Source organism: Amblyomma maculatum, chromosome 2 (genome assembly GCF_055883805.1).
Source record: "Amblyomma maculatum isolate TAMU_Amacu chromosome 2, ASM5588380v1, whole genome shotgun sequence".
NCBI classification, from domain to species: domain Eukaryota; kingdom Metazoa; phylum Arthropoda; class Arachnida; order Ixodida; family Ixodidae; genus Amblyomma; species Amblyomma maculatum.
In genome coordinates, this window is record NC_139345.1 from 104,372,619 (window position 1) to 104,388,647 (window position 16,029).

The 16,029-nt window shown below is 45.1% G+C and overlaps 1 protein-coding gene across 1 annotated transcript in view; it reads right to left on the reverse strand.

Annotated features, from left to right (window-relative positions):
• LOC146199457 (solute carrier family 22 member 7-like) overlaps window positions 1-14,249 on the reverse strand; it is a 39,331-nt gene extending 25,082 nt beyond the window's left edge. The window contains exons 1-4 of the mRNA XM_084594941.1: window positions 14,106-14,249; window positions 12,125-12,546; window positions 5,064-5,167; window positions 3,661-3,815 (exon numbers count right to left, since the gene is read on the reverse strand). Coding sequence (XP_084451067.1) covers window positions 3,661-3,815; window positions 5,064-5,167; window positions 12,125-12,466 — 601 coding nt within the window. The 5' untranslated portion in view covers window positions 12,467-12,546; window positions 14,106-14,249. The remainder of the gene's footprint in view (window positions 1-3,660; window positions 3,816-5,063; window positions 5,168-12,124; window positions 12,547-14,105) is intronic.
• Between the last annotated feature and the right edge of the window lie 1,780 nt (window positions 14,250-16,029).

A 16,029-nucleotide genomic window follows, 5' to 3' on the forward strand; every position in this document is an offset into this window, starting at 1 on the left:
ACTTTTGCAAGGATTACCCTGCCCGTCTCGGTCGTGCTTAGTCTCTCTAATTGGGAGACTTGCACTGCCTCCGCCAATTCTGCCCACGTGTTATGCACCCCGAGTTCGAGCAGTAGTTCGCTCGAGGTACCCATGGGCAGTCCTAGCGCCTTCTTAACGCATCTTCGAATCAGGCAGTCTAACTTCTCTTTTTCGCCGGCCTTGATGTCCAGGTAGGGCGTGGCGTAACTGATTCTGCTTATTACGTATGCCTGGATTAGTTTTAGTAAATTTCTCTCCTTGAGGCCTCTTCCTTTAGTTGCGACCCTCCTCAAGAGCCCGAAGGTTTGCATCGCGTAACTTTGTAATTTTTTCAGGACCTCTCCGTTATGACCGTGGTATTGAATGACCATCCCCAAAATCCTGATCTGATCTACTTTTGGCACCGGTTTGCCCTCCACCTGAATATGAAACTCCCCGCTATTCTTGCAGCGGAGGTACTTTTGGTTATAAACGAACAACTCATATTTATGCGGGGAGCACGAAAGTCCCCTTTTAGCCGCGTAATCGACAATGATGTCGGTCGCTGCTTGCAGGCGTTCCTCCGTACTCGCATTGCTCCCATGGTTAATCCAGAGGTTAATATCGTCCGCATACATGCTAAAATTTAGCCCCTTGATTTGGTTAAGTTTACCCGGGAGGCCTCTCATTGCCACGTTGAATAGAAAAGGCGATAGCACTGAGCCCTGCGGTGTGCCTTTGCTTCCTAACTCTATTGTAGGAGATTCTAAATTTTGAAATATCATGCAGGCTTTTCTGCCCGATAAGAAGTCTTTTATGTAGTTGTACGTTCTCTCCCCTACTCCGAGCACTTCGAGCCCTTCGAGAATAGCCTCGTGCCTGACATTGTCGAAGGCCTTGGTGAGGTCTAGGCCCAGGATCACTTTGGCTTCTCTCGATCGCGAGTCTATGATATCATGCTTTAGTCGGAGCATTACGTCCTGCGTGCACAAGTGTGGTCGGAAACCGACCATTTCGTGCGGCCACAGGTTGTTTTGCTCCATGAAGCACGTTAATCTCGTCTGTATTACGTGCTCCAGCAACTTCCCTACGCATGAGGTTAGGGAAATCGGTCTCAAATTTTCCAATTGCGGGGGTTTTCCCGGTTTGGGTATTAGTATTATGTTTGCCGTTTTCCACTGATCTGGCAACTGGCTCGTTTCCCAAACTTTTCCAATTAATTCCGTTAGTAGACTAATAGAGTCATCGTCTAGATTCCTTAGCATTTTATTGGTGATCCCATCGAGGCCCTGGGCTGATTTAGTTTTTAGTCTTACAATTTCCGCCCTTACCTCTGCTTCCGTGATGGGGGCGTCAAGCGCCTCATTGGGCGTGCCACCGTAGCTCGGGAGTGGGGAACGCTGGTTGTCTGCAACATGCGTTTTTACTAACTTATTCATAAACGCCGCATCGTCACCTTCAAAGGCGTGCCTGACTTTTGCCAATCTTATTACCGATCAAGTTTTTGAATTTGTTGGGTCCAGCAGATGCCGGAGCATGCCCCACGTTTTGGAGAGATTCATGCCTCCCTCCATATGCGTGAATCACCTGGTGGCGTCATCACCATTCGTGACGCCATGACTGGATGTGACGTCATTATGGCATCACTTCCGGTTATTAGTCATCACCTAATGATGTGTCCGCTGAGGACGTCACCATGTGAAGACGTCATAGTCACAGCTCGGCAGCAACAAGTCGTCCGCCTGGGGGCCGAGGCCGCGAAGAGACAAAATTTCTTTGTTAGCCTTTTGTCGCGGAGGCTCCAGCCCCCTCCACTAGGCCTGCGTGCCGGGAGTGGGGAGTAGGGGGTCTCCATTTAAGGTGCACAATAAAAGTTCTAATCCATCCATCTCTGTCATTACTTTTGTCATAACTAATTAGTACCAGTTAAATGTGCTGCTGACCACAGCGGGGGGTGACTACCGTTAGAGGAACGTCCAAACTTTATTAATTTTAATTAGTTAATTGGTAATTATTGATCAATTAGTCAGTTAAGTCATTGATATCAATTAGTTAATTATGTGAATAATTCTGATTGTTAATTATCCCTACTAATTGCCTATTAACAAACTCTAATTGACTAACTACCATGTTACTCATTACTACTGAACCAATTAACCCGTTGACTACCTTTCACTTAGTTACTGTTTACCAATGCCCATATATGGCGCGCTCTCGAAAATTTGACACCCTCTGCCGACTACTCCTGGCAACAATGAGGCATTAAAGGCTTTCGCCTTAAAAATAAATATGTAAATCCTACCTCCAGCGGGATTCGAATCTCCATCCCTCGGGCCTCAGCCGAGTGCTTTAACCAACTGCACAACGTCCGGGATCGCGAAACACACATCATAATTCTCCTTGTCTACCGTAAGGGTGATAGCAGAGATGACTACAATTAGTGCTAATCACTATAATGATGTTAGCAAAGGTAATGACGGGGAATTTAGTTGTTAATGACAATGAGGGCAAACGCGATGCACTGTGTGCACTACTAACACCTAGGCTTTCGCATTTCTTCAGGGTAAATTCTTGCGTCACATCTTGTCATGAAGTTATTTCGGATCATGGCCGACGACATCGCCAGGCGATTCACACATACGCAGCTGGCCCCATCAGGCATCGTGCTACGCATTTGGCGCTTCCTTCAACGCCGTACCGCTCAGGATGCACAAGCAGACGCAGTAAAACAGGAATCAATGGCGTTTTAGACTTTCGCCTCATCGCACTTTAGTGGTCCAAAGTGATCCCTGGATTTTTTATTTCTTTACTTTCTTATTTTCGCGTTACAACTACAACGCTGGCACCGGCTTTTCTGCGACACGGGGCCCTTAACGCTATGGCGTTAAAATGCATTGAATTAAATGCGAGAGGTTAAAACTTCCAGAGAGAATACAGTAGCAATACTCACACAATTTAATTATTTGCGAACTCATTGTGTTAGACATAAATGATTACGTAAGCATGGCTCGCATTATAGCTTTTAGCTACGTTCTTTTTTTAGTATACACTGAGTTGAACAGACCAAAACTCGTGAGACCAACAGCGGTAGCTTCATGGTTAGGGCGCTGTACAGCTAACTTCATGAGGCGAGTTCTCTGTCAGCCGCAGCTGCTGCGTTTCGGTGGAGACGAGATGTAAAGTGACCGTGGGCTGTGCAATGCGAGTGCATGTTAAAGAGCCCGAGGTGGTCGAAATTCCCGGAGCCCTCTGCTACAGATGCTGTTATAGCCGACGTCGCTTTTATAACCCCTTATCCATTCAACAATCGAAGATCACATGACTGTAGTTTCATGTTTTCTAAATTCTAAGCTCTGTGTAGCCAGTCATAGTCATTTAATACTCAGGAGCAAAGGGCGGACTACGGGTTTGTTATTGCGCAACTAGTTATAGGCTTTCAAAATATTAATTCCCTAATTCTTGAAAGCGTCGAGAGCACCGGTGCAACTCATTACATAGTTCACTTGATATTGGAAGGATGCACCGCAAGCTGACTGATGATTTGTTTCAATTTAAAAACGTGTGAAATTATCGATGAAGTGTCTGGACTAGTATTGCTTCTAATATATGCACATACTGCGTGCACGAGAGTTAAAATCCTATGATTTCCGCAATACTTACCCAGCACGAAGATTACGCTGTTCACGGTCAAGGCAGCCATCCCCGTGAAAAATCGAAGAACAGAGAATCCAACGAGTTCGCTGAAGTAGGTGCCAGCAAGATTGGCACTTGATCCGATGACAGTCAGCATCACAACTGTCTTCTTTCGTCCAATTCTGCACTGAACCAAGGAAGTGATATTTAGGTACGCACGTCGGCCACAGTTTATTACAACTTTCTTTTACATGCAAACTGTACACGCACGATTATCGCGCACGAGAACTTGACCTGCAAACGTCAAGTTCTCATTTTCCTTGTTCGGGACCTCAATGGGGATGTTTTGCAGCAATTCCGCAGAAAAATGTATGCTATTGCAACAAAGCAGTTCCCTTCTTAGAAAAAAAAAAAAGCTGGCATGACAGTTACTGAGATTTATTACACCTGTCATCGGCAATGACTATACGTTATTCCCCCAGGACTTTTTTTTTTTCGTTTTCTCCGCTAGGGATCATATGATACCACTTTGATGCCACCCGTCTTCACGGTTTCTGCACCCTTCAGCGCGGTGCGTTGTCATGGTAAGTTTCTGCGACGACATTACACGAGTAACATCCTGAATTCTGCGCATTGAGCTTGCAGTTGTGTAAAGCCTTCGCAACGCAAGGAAACCTGAAAAAGTTCCTTTTAGACGTGCCCCTGTAAGTAACACTGTTTCAATAAGCCAGAGAGAAGAGACGAACAACAACACTTTCAAGGTAGAACTCAGTGAGCGCGCCTTCAAAGTTTGACAGAATGACTAATATCACTTGAATCGCATTTGAGTAAGGACAGTTTAGGTGCTGGTCGAATATTTAGGGGAAACCCCCAAGGTGGAGTTGATTTATAATAAAGGAGTAATTACTCATTGGCGAATTGCCCATTACAAATCTTCTCCACCTTGCGGATTTCTCGTAAATATTCGATAAGCACTATTCCCACTTCGAGTTAGTGATCAATTCGCTCTCACCCTGCCATCTGTTCTGCTGACCGTCCTGGCTAGCTCAGTTGGTAGAGCGACTGCCCCAGAAAGGTGGTGGCCCGGGTTCGATCTCCGGACCAGGACGAATTTTTTTTTAACTATGACACTTCTAAGAAAGCTGCACAGCTTTCCTCTGTAGCCGTTGGTTACGCTTTGGTGTATGCCAATGAGTAATTACTCCTTTATTATACTTTATGGGCAATCTTCGTGCCATTAGGACCACCCTCCATTCGAGGTGAGAGCCATGCCAATGGAACTGAGCCTTACAACAATGTCAGAGGTACATTGCTCCTGAGACATTTCCGATATGCAGTAGCCTACAGGCTCACGCTGGATATTACTTCATTTTTACAGAGTTAACATAACGACACTGCTCTGCTTATAGCATGACATATAGAAAACGTACCTATCAGACAAGATTCCGCCGATTAAGTAACCAGCCATGGAACCAAGCCAGAACGTGGTATGAATCGTGTACAACTTCCAGCTGTCGCCACATACCCATTCGTTCTTCGTGGAAGGAAAAAAACAAAGACACGCATCAGATTAGATTTGTCAGCTGAGTCGATACATATATATTAACTTTCTTTGTCCAGTATAGCATGGATCCCCATCGCAGAAAAAAATGCCAGTGGTTTAGCTCCGGTTAAATTTAGTTGAGTTGCGAAAGCAACAGCTGCATGGCTACGCTTAGGATAGCTTAGACTGAGCGCTGAGCAGCAGCCGAGATCTCCTTCTCCATAGTTAACCGATTCTGGCTGTGCGCTCCTAGCTATACACACACCACACACACCTCTTCTCCGCACAACCAACGGAGATAGTGATGAGCAGCTGGCGCCAGCTGTGGTTATGACGTCACTTATCAGGCGCAGGCGGAGCGCGCGGTTGTTGTGGCTGTAGGAAGAAGGAAAAGAAAATGCACGGGCCTGCTCCTGGCTCTGTAGCTGAGCAAGCTCCGCTGACTCGTGTGGACAGAAGAGAAAATAGAGAAGAAAAAGAAGAGGGGAGAAAGACGCGCGCCGCAACAACAGCCGTCGTCCACCACTGAAGCAGTCGCGAGTGCATTGACGGCCTACAACAGATAAAAATCGGTGGCTGGCTAGCTCCGCCGCAAGCGGTGTTGACCTACCGTCCCAGCCCCGTAGGGCCAGGAACAGCCATCCTTTCCGCGACGGCAGCTCCGACACACCAACTGCTGCCTCTGACGTCACGCGGCTCCTCGCGCATGCGCAGGTTGGCTCACGCTGTCCCACGCGAAATGGCTCGACTACTAGCGTAGTGTTGCTTTCGCAACAATAGTTCCTCGAGTGATCACAGAACCATCACAAATTCCGAAGCATGTGCCAGGCAATCAAGAGTCAATTGTCAAAAAAATTAGTGTCTCCTATACGTCTCTTAAGAGGAGAATGACGAAAGCCTACCCTTCCTCTTCTATCATTAGCCTCTCATAGTTTGCCTGTTATCGGCATTCTTTTCAGTATTACAGGGAAGGAAAGGCGCAGTATCTGTCACACTTTCTCCGGCAAGTGTTTTTGGACGGTACACTATCGCTCCTTTCGCGTGGCGTTCCTTGGCGCGCGTTCAAGTGTGGTACTGCAGGTTGCAGGAGCGCTAGACAAGAACGCATTTCGCGTCGCGGAATCACGGAATATGTATGACAGATCTCGCGCACAGATCTCACGCTCAAATCTCGCGCACAACACTTGCGAACGAGATTTCGTTCCATGAGCCTAGAAATGCTTTCGCCTTAATAAGGAAAAGCTTCCCGAACAGATCGAATACCCCAATTCCAGCCCTCGCGATAGCGGCTTCACTACCAGCCTTGCTGACCAGCTATTGCGAAAGCGGGTTTGTGAAACGTGACATGTAAATAATGAAAATAACTCGTTCATTACGAACGTGAAGGGCTGCTGTTTTTATACTGATGACATCAGCTTTGAAAAAAGAATGAAGTGAAAGTTTAGTGTAGTATGGTATGGTATGGTATGGTATGGTATGGTGTATGGTATGGTATGGTATGGTATGGTATGGTATGGTATGGTATGGTATGGTATGGTATGGTATGGGTACAGACATGGCAGTAATTGGATTACAGTAATTTACTGAATTCCTTTTTGGCAGTAATTGCAACGCAAAAGTGATTAATTATTTTGCAATTAGTTTTACTAAAGTGCACAACTGCTCCTCCTGTAGACGACACTGATAGTGTGCCGCAAAAGCAGGAAATACGTGCGAGCCTGGGCCAGTGTAACGGATCGGCACAGTAGTGGTGGTGGTGGTGGTGGTGGTGGTGGTGGTGGTGGTGGTGGTGGTGGTGGTAGTAGTAAGTAGTAGTAGTAAGTAGTAGTAGTAGTAGGAGGAGGAGGATCATCTCATTGGTTCTTGCCGCCTCTTCGGCCCGCTCGACCATCGCTAGCTGATCTTGCGGGTCGGAGCTGGGCAGAAGCGCCTCCCACTGCTCGACTGACGGGTTTGTTAATTCGGGCTCTATCGGGCACGCCCGACAGCCCCATGTGGAGTAGTAGAGGGTGGCTATCTCTCCGCACCACACGCATTCTGGAGTGTGGCCAACAAATCTTACTGTATATGTATCGACTTGGGTATGAGCTTGTTTGTAGCCGTCTCCAGGTAGTTGCTTGATGTCTTGTGTCTTGTGGGGAAGTGGGTATTTACGGCATCCTAACTTCCAAAACTTGGTGAGCTCTCCGTAGCTGTTCAGAGTAGTGTTGGTTTCCCCCTTGTCGTCGCTCGCTCGGTTTGTGTAACTTCGAACTATCGCGTCGACTTTAAGGTTTCCCTCCACACCTCCATGCCCAGGTGCCCATACCAGGTGCTGCTTGTATTGGAGTTATGGGTTTTGTCGCCTCACAAAAAGGCATAATTAAGCAGAACCGTACGTCTGAGACCTCCTGTCTTCTGTGTAGCCGGGTTACTTAGTGCGGCTATCCTATGGGTAGTTGCATCCATTTCCCAAGCAGCAAGATGTAAGGCATCAAAGGAGCCGCTAAAGGGATAAATGTTACAAGACGGCCTGAGTAGTTGGGAGCGCGCAGTGACATTCCCAGTTACGTCGGCTAGGGCACAGTGGTGTCTGGTTCCACACGTCACCACGGGGTGAGATCGGGTGAAAGTGCAGGAGGGGGTCAGGGGGAGACCGGCGGAAGGGAACATGGCCTGATCACTACTGAGTGCAAGGTGCCGAGGTCGATTCTTGGAACCACGGAAGCAATAAATAACGTAGATTCTTCGGGGCCTTCAAACGGCGGAGCTCCGGGACTTCAAGACGCTGGCTTCGCCGCTCATTTCGCGAGCGTGAAACCATGCTTCTTTTTGTAATGGCACGTCTGTAGGAAAGAGGGAGGAAAAAGTTTTCTGCGACGGAATTTCGAGGGAAGCCGGAAGAACGTGTGTGTTTCGCGTCTAAAGAGAAGTTGCTGTTTTGTTTTCTATAGGTATACTTCGTTATTGCAGGGATGAAAACTAGAATGTCATTTAAAAGTGATTGAATTACTTAAAAGAACTAACTGCATTGTAATTTCATTAATTTTTGGACCAGCAACAGGTAGTGTAATTTAACTACATTTCCTCGATTTTCAGCAAAGTAATTAATAATGAAATTTAACTCCTTTTTGAAAGTAGTTTTGCGATGTATGGTATAGCATGATATGGCATGATATGAAATGGTGTGATATGGGGTGATGTTATGTGGTGTGGCGTGGTGTGGTGTAGTATGGTATGGTATGGTATGGTATGGTATGGTATGGTATGGTATGGTATTGAGTTTAGCGTACCGATGCCCCATGTAGGTTATGAGGGACGCCTAATTGCAACACTCGGGATTAATAAGAAAATCTCAATGGTTGAAGGAGGCTGGGTTGCCTATATACAGACTTGTAGAATGTGCCGTCATGCGAATGACACTGGATCATTCTCTAAAGTTAGGAATCATAGTCTCCCATTAGAAGGTATGAGCAGCACAAGGGCTCCTCGCTGTCTGCTTTCTCTAGTGCGTGACAATTACGTAGGTGATACGTTTGGAAAAGAGAGAAAGAAAGTAATTTAATGAGAAGAAAGGTGGAAAGGTCGGCCGGTGGCAGACACCCTGGCGGCTGCTACTACGCACTGGGGAAGTGGGGAAGAGGAAGTAAAAAAGAGTTAGGGGGTGAATGAAGGGTGAAAGACGTTTGAAAGAAAACGTATAAGCTTTATGATGGCGCCCCCACTGTGTCTAATGTGCAGCAAAAAAGATCGTACAACCCCGAAAAAAAAAAGTTGACGGGCGATCAATGGCTGCAAGCGCCCTTCTCTCTTACATCGGTATCTTAAGAAGTAAACTTGTTCAGTTTACAACGGGTGACGGTTGCTGTACAGAGGCATCAAAGTGGGAGTGGTGACTGTGAACTCCAACCGCTTTTTAACGGATTCATAATTCTCGATAGGCAAAGAGACGATTGGCAATATGGCGGCCGCAGCGTTACAGAACACTGGAATTTAGGCATCAAATTTATTTTGATAGGACTGAAAAGATTGATGTCTATAAAGTTCGGTGGCGTAACGTTTTTGGCAGAAACGCTGTGAAAAAAAAATTAACGAGAAATTTGCGACCAGCGCATCGCCAGTTTTTATGTAGTCCAATGCTAGAAATCATGATCAGTGGCCACGATGACGTGTGGTGGTCGACTAAAAGCACGTACTGAAAACATCACATTTCCTCCACCAGACTGTAATTACATATTTTTTGTGTAAAGTAGCATGCATTTGAATTTCCACATTCAAGGTTGTTACGGCACAGTAACATATGCATTGTCTACGAAAATTCTAGTGGACTCTATCACCGCTTCATCCAAGGAATTCAAAACACTGTGGCGCCATCTAGTGACAAAAGCTGAAAGCATACCCTTAACGATGCGAAAGGAATGGTGGTTTTTATTTAAGGATGCACTGGAGAGAGTGCAAAATATTAAACAATTCTGGCGCGTTATTAGTCCGATGACTGATTTAAATATTACCTTAACCGACACTTCTGGTGACCCCGTTCCTTCAGACCATGTTGCTTCAGTTAACCGTTCCTTTGCCTGGAACTTTTCAGTCATTTCTGATGCACACATATCTATTACGCATAACCACAATTATGCAACTATGTCTCCAATATTATTTGATACATTTGGTGTTATCAAACTCATTGATAATCTTAGTCTTCATTCCGCCCCAGGGTGTCATCATATTAATTCTAAGTTTTTGAAAAACACTTCTGACTATGTGTATATTATGCTGATTAAAATTTTTCAACAATCATACAACCAATCTATACTACCAAAAGAATGGAAAACCGGGGATGTGATTCCAGTTTACAAGACTTGTAGCAGAACATCTCCCTTGAACTATCACCCCATCTCTCTTCCTAGCACATTTTGTAAAATGTTAGATCATTTAATATTTTCAAACCTTGTTACTTTTCTTGAATCAAATGATTTCTTTTCATCCGCACAACACGATTTTCGGAAATCATACTCATGTGAAACTCAGCTGATACGTTTTACACACACTTTAAACCGTATCCGTGACCAATCATCACTAGCTGACTGCATATTCCTAGATTTTAGTAAAGCTTTTGACAAGTTATGTCACATACTCCTATTATTAAAACTAAGTAACCTAAACCTTGACCCAAGTCTACTGAAATGGATTGAGTGCTTTCTTCTTAATCGATCGCAGTTTGTTAATGCTAATGGTGTTAATTCAGGTTTTACGGAAGTGCATTCAGGTGTTCCCCAAGGCTCTATCCTTGGGCACCTTTTGTTCTTAATCTACATCAATAATATTCCTTCTCTTGTTAACTGTCATATTCTTCTTTTCGCGGATGATTGCGTTATTTTTAGAGAAATAATAGATACTAACGATAGTTGTCTTCTTCAGTCTGATCTTACCACTATAGCTCACTGATGCAAGGAATGGTCTATAAAACTAAATATTAACAAATGCAAAGTAATGCGTGTTTCAAGAAAATCTACTGCCCCGCTTGCGTACCACATCGATAACATATCTTTGAAATCTGTAACACCATATAAATATTTTGGCGTTTACATCACTGCTAACCTAAACTTGTCTTTGCATATTGAGCACATAATCAACAGCGCTAATCGCATGCTAGGTTATTTACGTCGCAACGTTTTCAACGTTCTTTCTTCTTTGAAACTTCTGCCCTATAAAACACTAACTCGCTCCAAACTGGAGTATGCAACTCCAGTCTGGAGTCTTTCTTATGACAGTCATATTACTGCTCTTGAGATGGTCCAGAATAACTCGGTACGCTTCATTCTGACTAATTATAACTGGACAGCAAGCATAAGTAGTATGAAATCTTGTCTTTCTCTTCCATCACAGTCACTTCGTCGAAAAGCATCTCGTACCGCATTGTTTCACAAGTTGTACCATCATCCCGTACTGCGCAATCGCCTTATCCCTCAACCATTTTATGTATCCCATCGTACTGACCATTCTCATAAAGTCGGTTTCGATTCATGTAACACTAATCTTTTTTTTTTTTTCAGTCATTCGTGCCACGTGCCTCACGTGTCTGGAATCACCTTCCAGCATATATTGTCATCATTAATATTTACGAGATTTTTCGCGAAGCTATAGCTAGCATTGTATACGCAGGTGTTATTTAAATTTTTCTCTGTGCTGTATTTCCAAATTTATCTATTTTTGTGCTTTTTCTTTACTCCTCCTCTGTAATGCCTCTGGCCCTGGGGGGTACCATAATTAAAAAATAATAATAAATAATAAAATATGACATGGCACTCCTAGAAGAAAAAAAACGGTGTACATTTATGAAAATCAGTGATATACCTGACGTGTGGTCACGTGTGATACTACGGTGATAGCAGCAGCGTTTCTACGCGAAATGTCGCCTCAGTGGTTTTATGCGATGTTGAATGGCAAATTAAGATTATATAGCCTCGTTTCCATGATATTGTGACGCTCGATCTACACTATATGAGGCAAGATCTTGTCATTTCTAGCATAATCCCATAACATATTTTGGACAGTGTTCTGTCCTTTTGATCGTAAAAAGCGTTGTGACAGCCGCTACACTAAATATGTTCAAGGAAAACGTGAGATAGATCTCCACAAGCGTCCTACATAAATTCAATTCATGGAAATTAAACCTACAGAATACACGCGTAAAAGAGACGCCAATTATACCACATTTTTTTTTTTTTTTCAAACACGGTATACAAGTGTTGTTTTCATTTAGATGTGGCAGTTTCGAACAAGTGGTGATGTAAAGCGGGATACACTTTGGCGGACGCAGGTTTAAGAAAAACACGTTTCTTCAAATACTTAATACATTTCTCATAGCAGTGCCAAAAGTTTCATTTTCTCATTTACAACAGTAGTTCGCAACCACTCTGCAATAAAATATATTCAATTTTTCACATTTAAATAATCTTCGAGACCTACCTCCATTGTTACCGTCGGGAAAAACTCGCTAGGGTCGTACTCCCATCCAGAAGGGCAAGCTTCTAGTCCCTGCAGGAATGTTGTTTCGTTGGCTTGACCTTCCTCTCCGGAATGCACCACGACCCCTTGGCACCTTCCCCTAGGCAAGGCGCTGACCTCCTCCCTTGAAACACTGCTGCCGTTGAAGAAGCACCACTGGCTGAATGGCGTTACCATTATTAAGAAGTGGCCGAAAGCGTAGAGTGATGAGTGCAAGCCACTCAGTATCAACGCCAACACCATGAAGGTCTTTTGAAACCGTCCAAAGCCGCCAGTTCTGACAAGCACACGCTCGAACTCCATGTCCTATACGTGGCACGGCTACTTCGCAACGCAGTGACGTGATTTTCCCCGGCTTCGGCGACCAGTTTTGGCGCCGGCTGCTGAAAAACAAATACAACCCCTTTAGGTGAACGCCTCTCATGCCTCATTAGTGGCGTGACCAGTATCTGTGAGCAGTGTCTTTTATATAATAAATGTAAGGAAAGAATATTGTAGTCTATGTTGGGAGTCGAACTCAGACCACCGGCTCATGAAGCTCGGACGAAGCCTATTCCTCCGTGACTCATAGAAAAGTTCCAATGAGAGAACTCGAACAAGTCACGCGTGAAATCACCGGGATGCTTTAAGTGAGCTAACCACACACCAGCAATTCAAACTATTACAAATGTAAAATTTAGAAAGGCACACACAAGCATCCAAATAGCCAGCTGCGCTTCTTCCAGGGCAGGATATACTAACCGAACCAAAGCGCACTGCTCTCGGAATAACGACTTCGATGATCGTGGAGACTCGTCATGGCGGTCCATCATACGGCACTTTCACAAACTTACCAGTCCCGTCAACAGGAATAAATCGTAAGGCGCAGTACTGCTTTTCTCACCTGGTAGAAAACGAATACGTCTGGAGTTGAGTAAAGGCGCGACTAATGAATGAATGCACAGTTGCCTTAAAAAGGTCCACCGAACTGATTATAGAAAAAATAAAAAGAAATGGTTGATTTGGGAAAAGAACTCCGGCCACCGGCGTGCGATACGAGGACGCTGCCACTCCACTAATACGCTTTTTCTTTTTTTTTTCTTTTTTTTTTAAAAAAAGCGACGAAAGCTACATGCTGGACGATTTTTCAGGAGTGAACCGATATCCATACAATGCATTTATTTATAAAAAGTTCAAATTGACACCTTTTTTTTTTGGTAAATTGCTAAACTCAGGTACACATGGCTGAGTTTTTAAAACAGCAATTATCTAGCGGATATAATCCCCAAAATACTATCGGATAGGTCTGTATGAAGATCAGCATGGCGACCAGCCATTCGGCGTTTCCACACGCGACTTGAGTGCGACCCAGAATTGTTTGCTCTCTAACCGAAATTCAAGGCACAGAACGCTGACCGGTTCTTCAAAAACCTATATTATTGTCATGTCTTTACAGCTTCGCGGGATGCGAAAATATGCATCGGACTTAATTAGTAGAGTAGAAATGAAATATAATTTGATTGTTGGAATGGGAAATCGGGCATATATTCCTTTCTCCAACTTTTTTTTTTTCATTGGCAACTGTTGGCGGCACTGCCGCTGTTACGGGCTTTCGTTGTGCCTGATAGATAGCTGTGCGAGTAGTTAACAAGTTATGGCCTAGACTACACAGGGAAACAGATAGTGCTCGCTGGTAAAACAGCCAGAAGCCGTCGTATCATATAAACCCACACAAGGCATCGTCAGCAACATTGGAGCAAGCCAAAATAAAATATACCTTCGAGCGCGCACACACATCAGTTTAACTATAGTCTGACCTAATTAAGTATTATTCAACGCCAACTGAACCGCCAATTCTTTCAGCTATCACACTGCCTTTCAGGATACTCGGTACGAGCGCATCTCGACACAGCCCTCGCTTTAAGATACTCCTGACCTCCCACTATATCAAGTTCCTACTAACCCCTAAAAGAATCCGTGATGCTGGCACATTCCGCCGTCCCCAAGAAGCGGAGCAGGTCGCAGAGCGAACACAGGATCGGCAGAGAACCGACAACAGTGACCGGAGAAACCGAGAGATGAAAGGCGAGCCTCACTTCCGTCGACTCGGCGCTGTCGTGACGCTGGGGCTACGTCGACCCGGCCTTCACTTGGTAGCGTGCAGAGACTCGGGGTTGAAGTAGGATTGAATCTTCGAAGTTGGTGAAATATGTACAAGCAGGTTTAATGGCACTTTGAGAAACTTATTTACAAGATTATTTACACGAAAAAGAAGGGTACATCAGCAAAATGGCAAGCGTTAAGAGTTCATAGCGAGAAGCGACTGGATGAGCCGTTTACCCAGGGCCCAGAGCGACATTTCGTGCTCTGCAGCGTCCTTAAAACCCCCCTATGTCCAGCCCCTCTCTGAAGATGTTGACCAACCAAATCCAGGGCACGCCCCTCAGGTATCGGCATCCAATCGAACACATCACTGCACTGATGGTCTGAAGCACTGACTGGTCCGGCATTCATTCGTTGGGCGTGATCACTTGTTGGCGGGAAAAGCTTGGGAACGGCGAGGAGAGGAGGTACATTTCTATTCTTCAGCAAAGAAACCACAGGCTGGTTCTGACAAGGGGTTTTACTTCTCAGAAACCCGAGTGCACGTGGCGCCGCATAGGGCTCCCAACATTGTCCCTTTTCGACAATTGCAAATCTTTCCTGCATTCCCGGGAAATCACTTAATGGCCGTATGAGTCATACTCCTTTCTTGTCCTGCACGTCAGCGGACATGTCACTCTGTCGTCTCCTTTGGATAGGAGGCATTCATCACTGGAGGATAGCACTTCTCGACTGGAAGGGTGAACAAAAGAAAGAAAGCACTTCCTGCTATTTCCCTCAGGGGGACGTTTCTTTGTGTTTTTCCAGACGTTCTCTTGACAGGGTCAATTTGGCATTTGCAGGTTGTCCACAAAGCAAAACATGCTTACAAAACAGGATTCCTGGAAACAGGCTCACTTAGAGCCATTGGACCATCACCACATATTCACAAAACTTATCCATGCCCACAGGCGAACAATAGAGCGCGCAATTGCGGATGCTTGGTCGTAACAGCCTCCTCCCCCGCCAGAAGAGTCTCGGAGGGCAGCAGTCCCAGCTGCTGCATGAAGAGACGACTTAATGGCCTGCACGTGAACGCTTGAAGCTCGCTGTTGCTTGTCGCGTTGTCTTGATTGTTGTAGGCCAAATTGCTCGAGCTGTCTGAAACTCAACCACATGTCTAAGCAAGCACTCGGCTCCCGTCTGAAGAGACCAGGTCAAAAGAAAACTGCCATTGTTGTTCGAGAAAAGCCCACTCTCAAGACGTTCAGGACCCACGTATTCCTAGAAAACCAAACGTGCTGCTTTACATAGTCACACATATACAAGCGCACGGAAAAAAAAAAAAAACTTGATTATCAATTTCGATACATGGTGAGGAACATCTCGGACCGCTTAGAAAGAGCGGCTAAGCGCGTCCGCATTCCCATTTAACTTCCCCTTTTTGTATCTTATTTCAAAATTGTACTGCTGTAAAATCAAGCTCCACCTAAGAAGGCGACTGTTCTTCGATGTCGCAGTTTGCAGCCAAGCCAGGGGACAATGGTCCGTCTCTACGGTGAATTTGGCCCCTCCAAGATAGCACTGCAATTTTTGAATGGCCCATACAATGCAAGCGCACTCTTTCTCTGACGCGCAATAAGCCCTCTCTCTAGAACTCAGTTTTCTGCTCAGGTAGAGCACGGGGTGCTCATTACCGTCGTCATCTCTCTGGCAGAGAACAGCACCTAACCCTCGATCACTGGCATCACACTGGACCGTGAATTCTCGGCCATAGTCTGGAGCTCGCAATACCGGACGGCTAA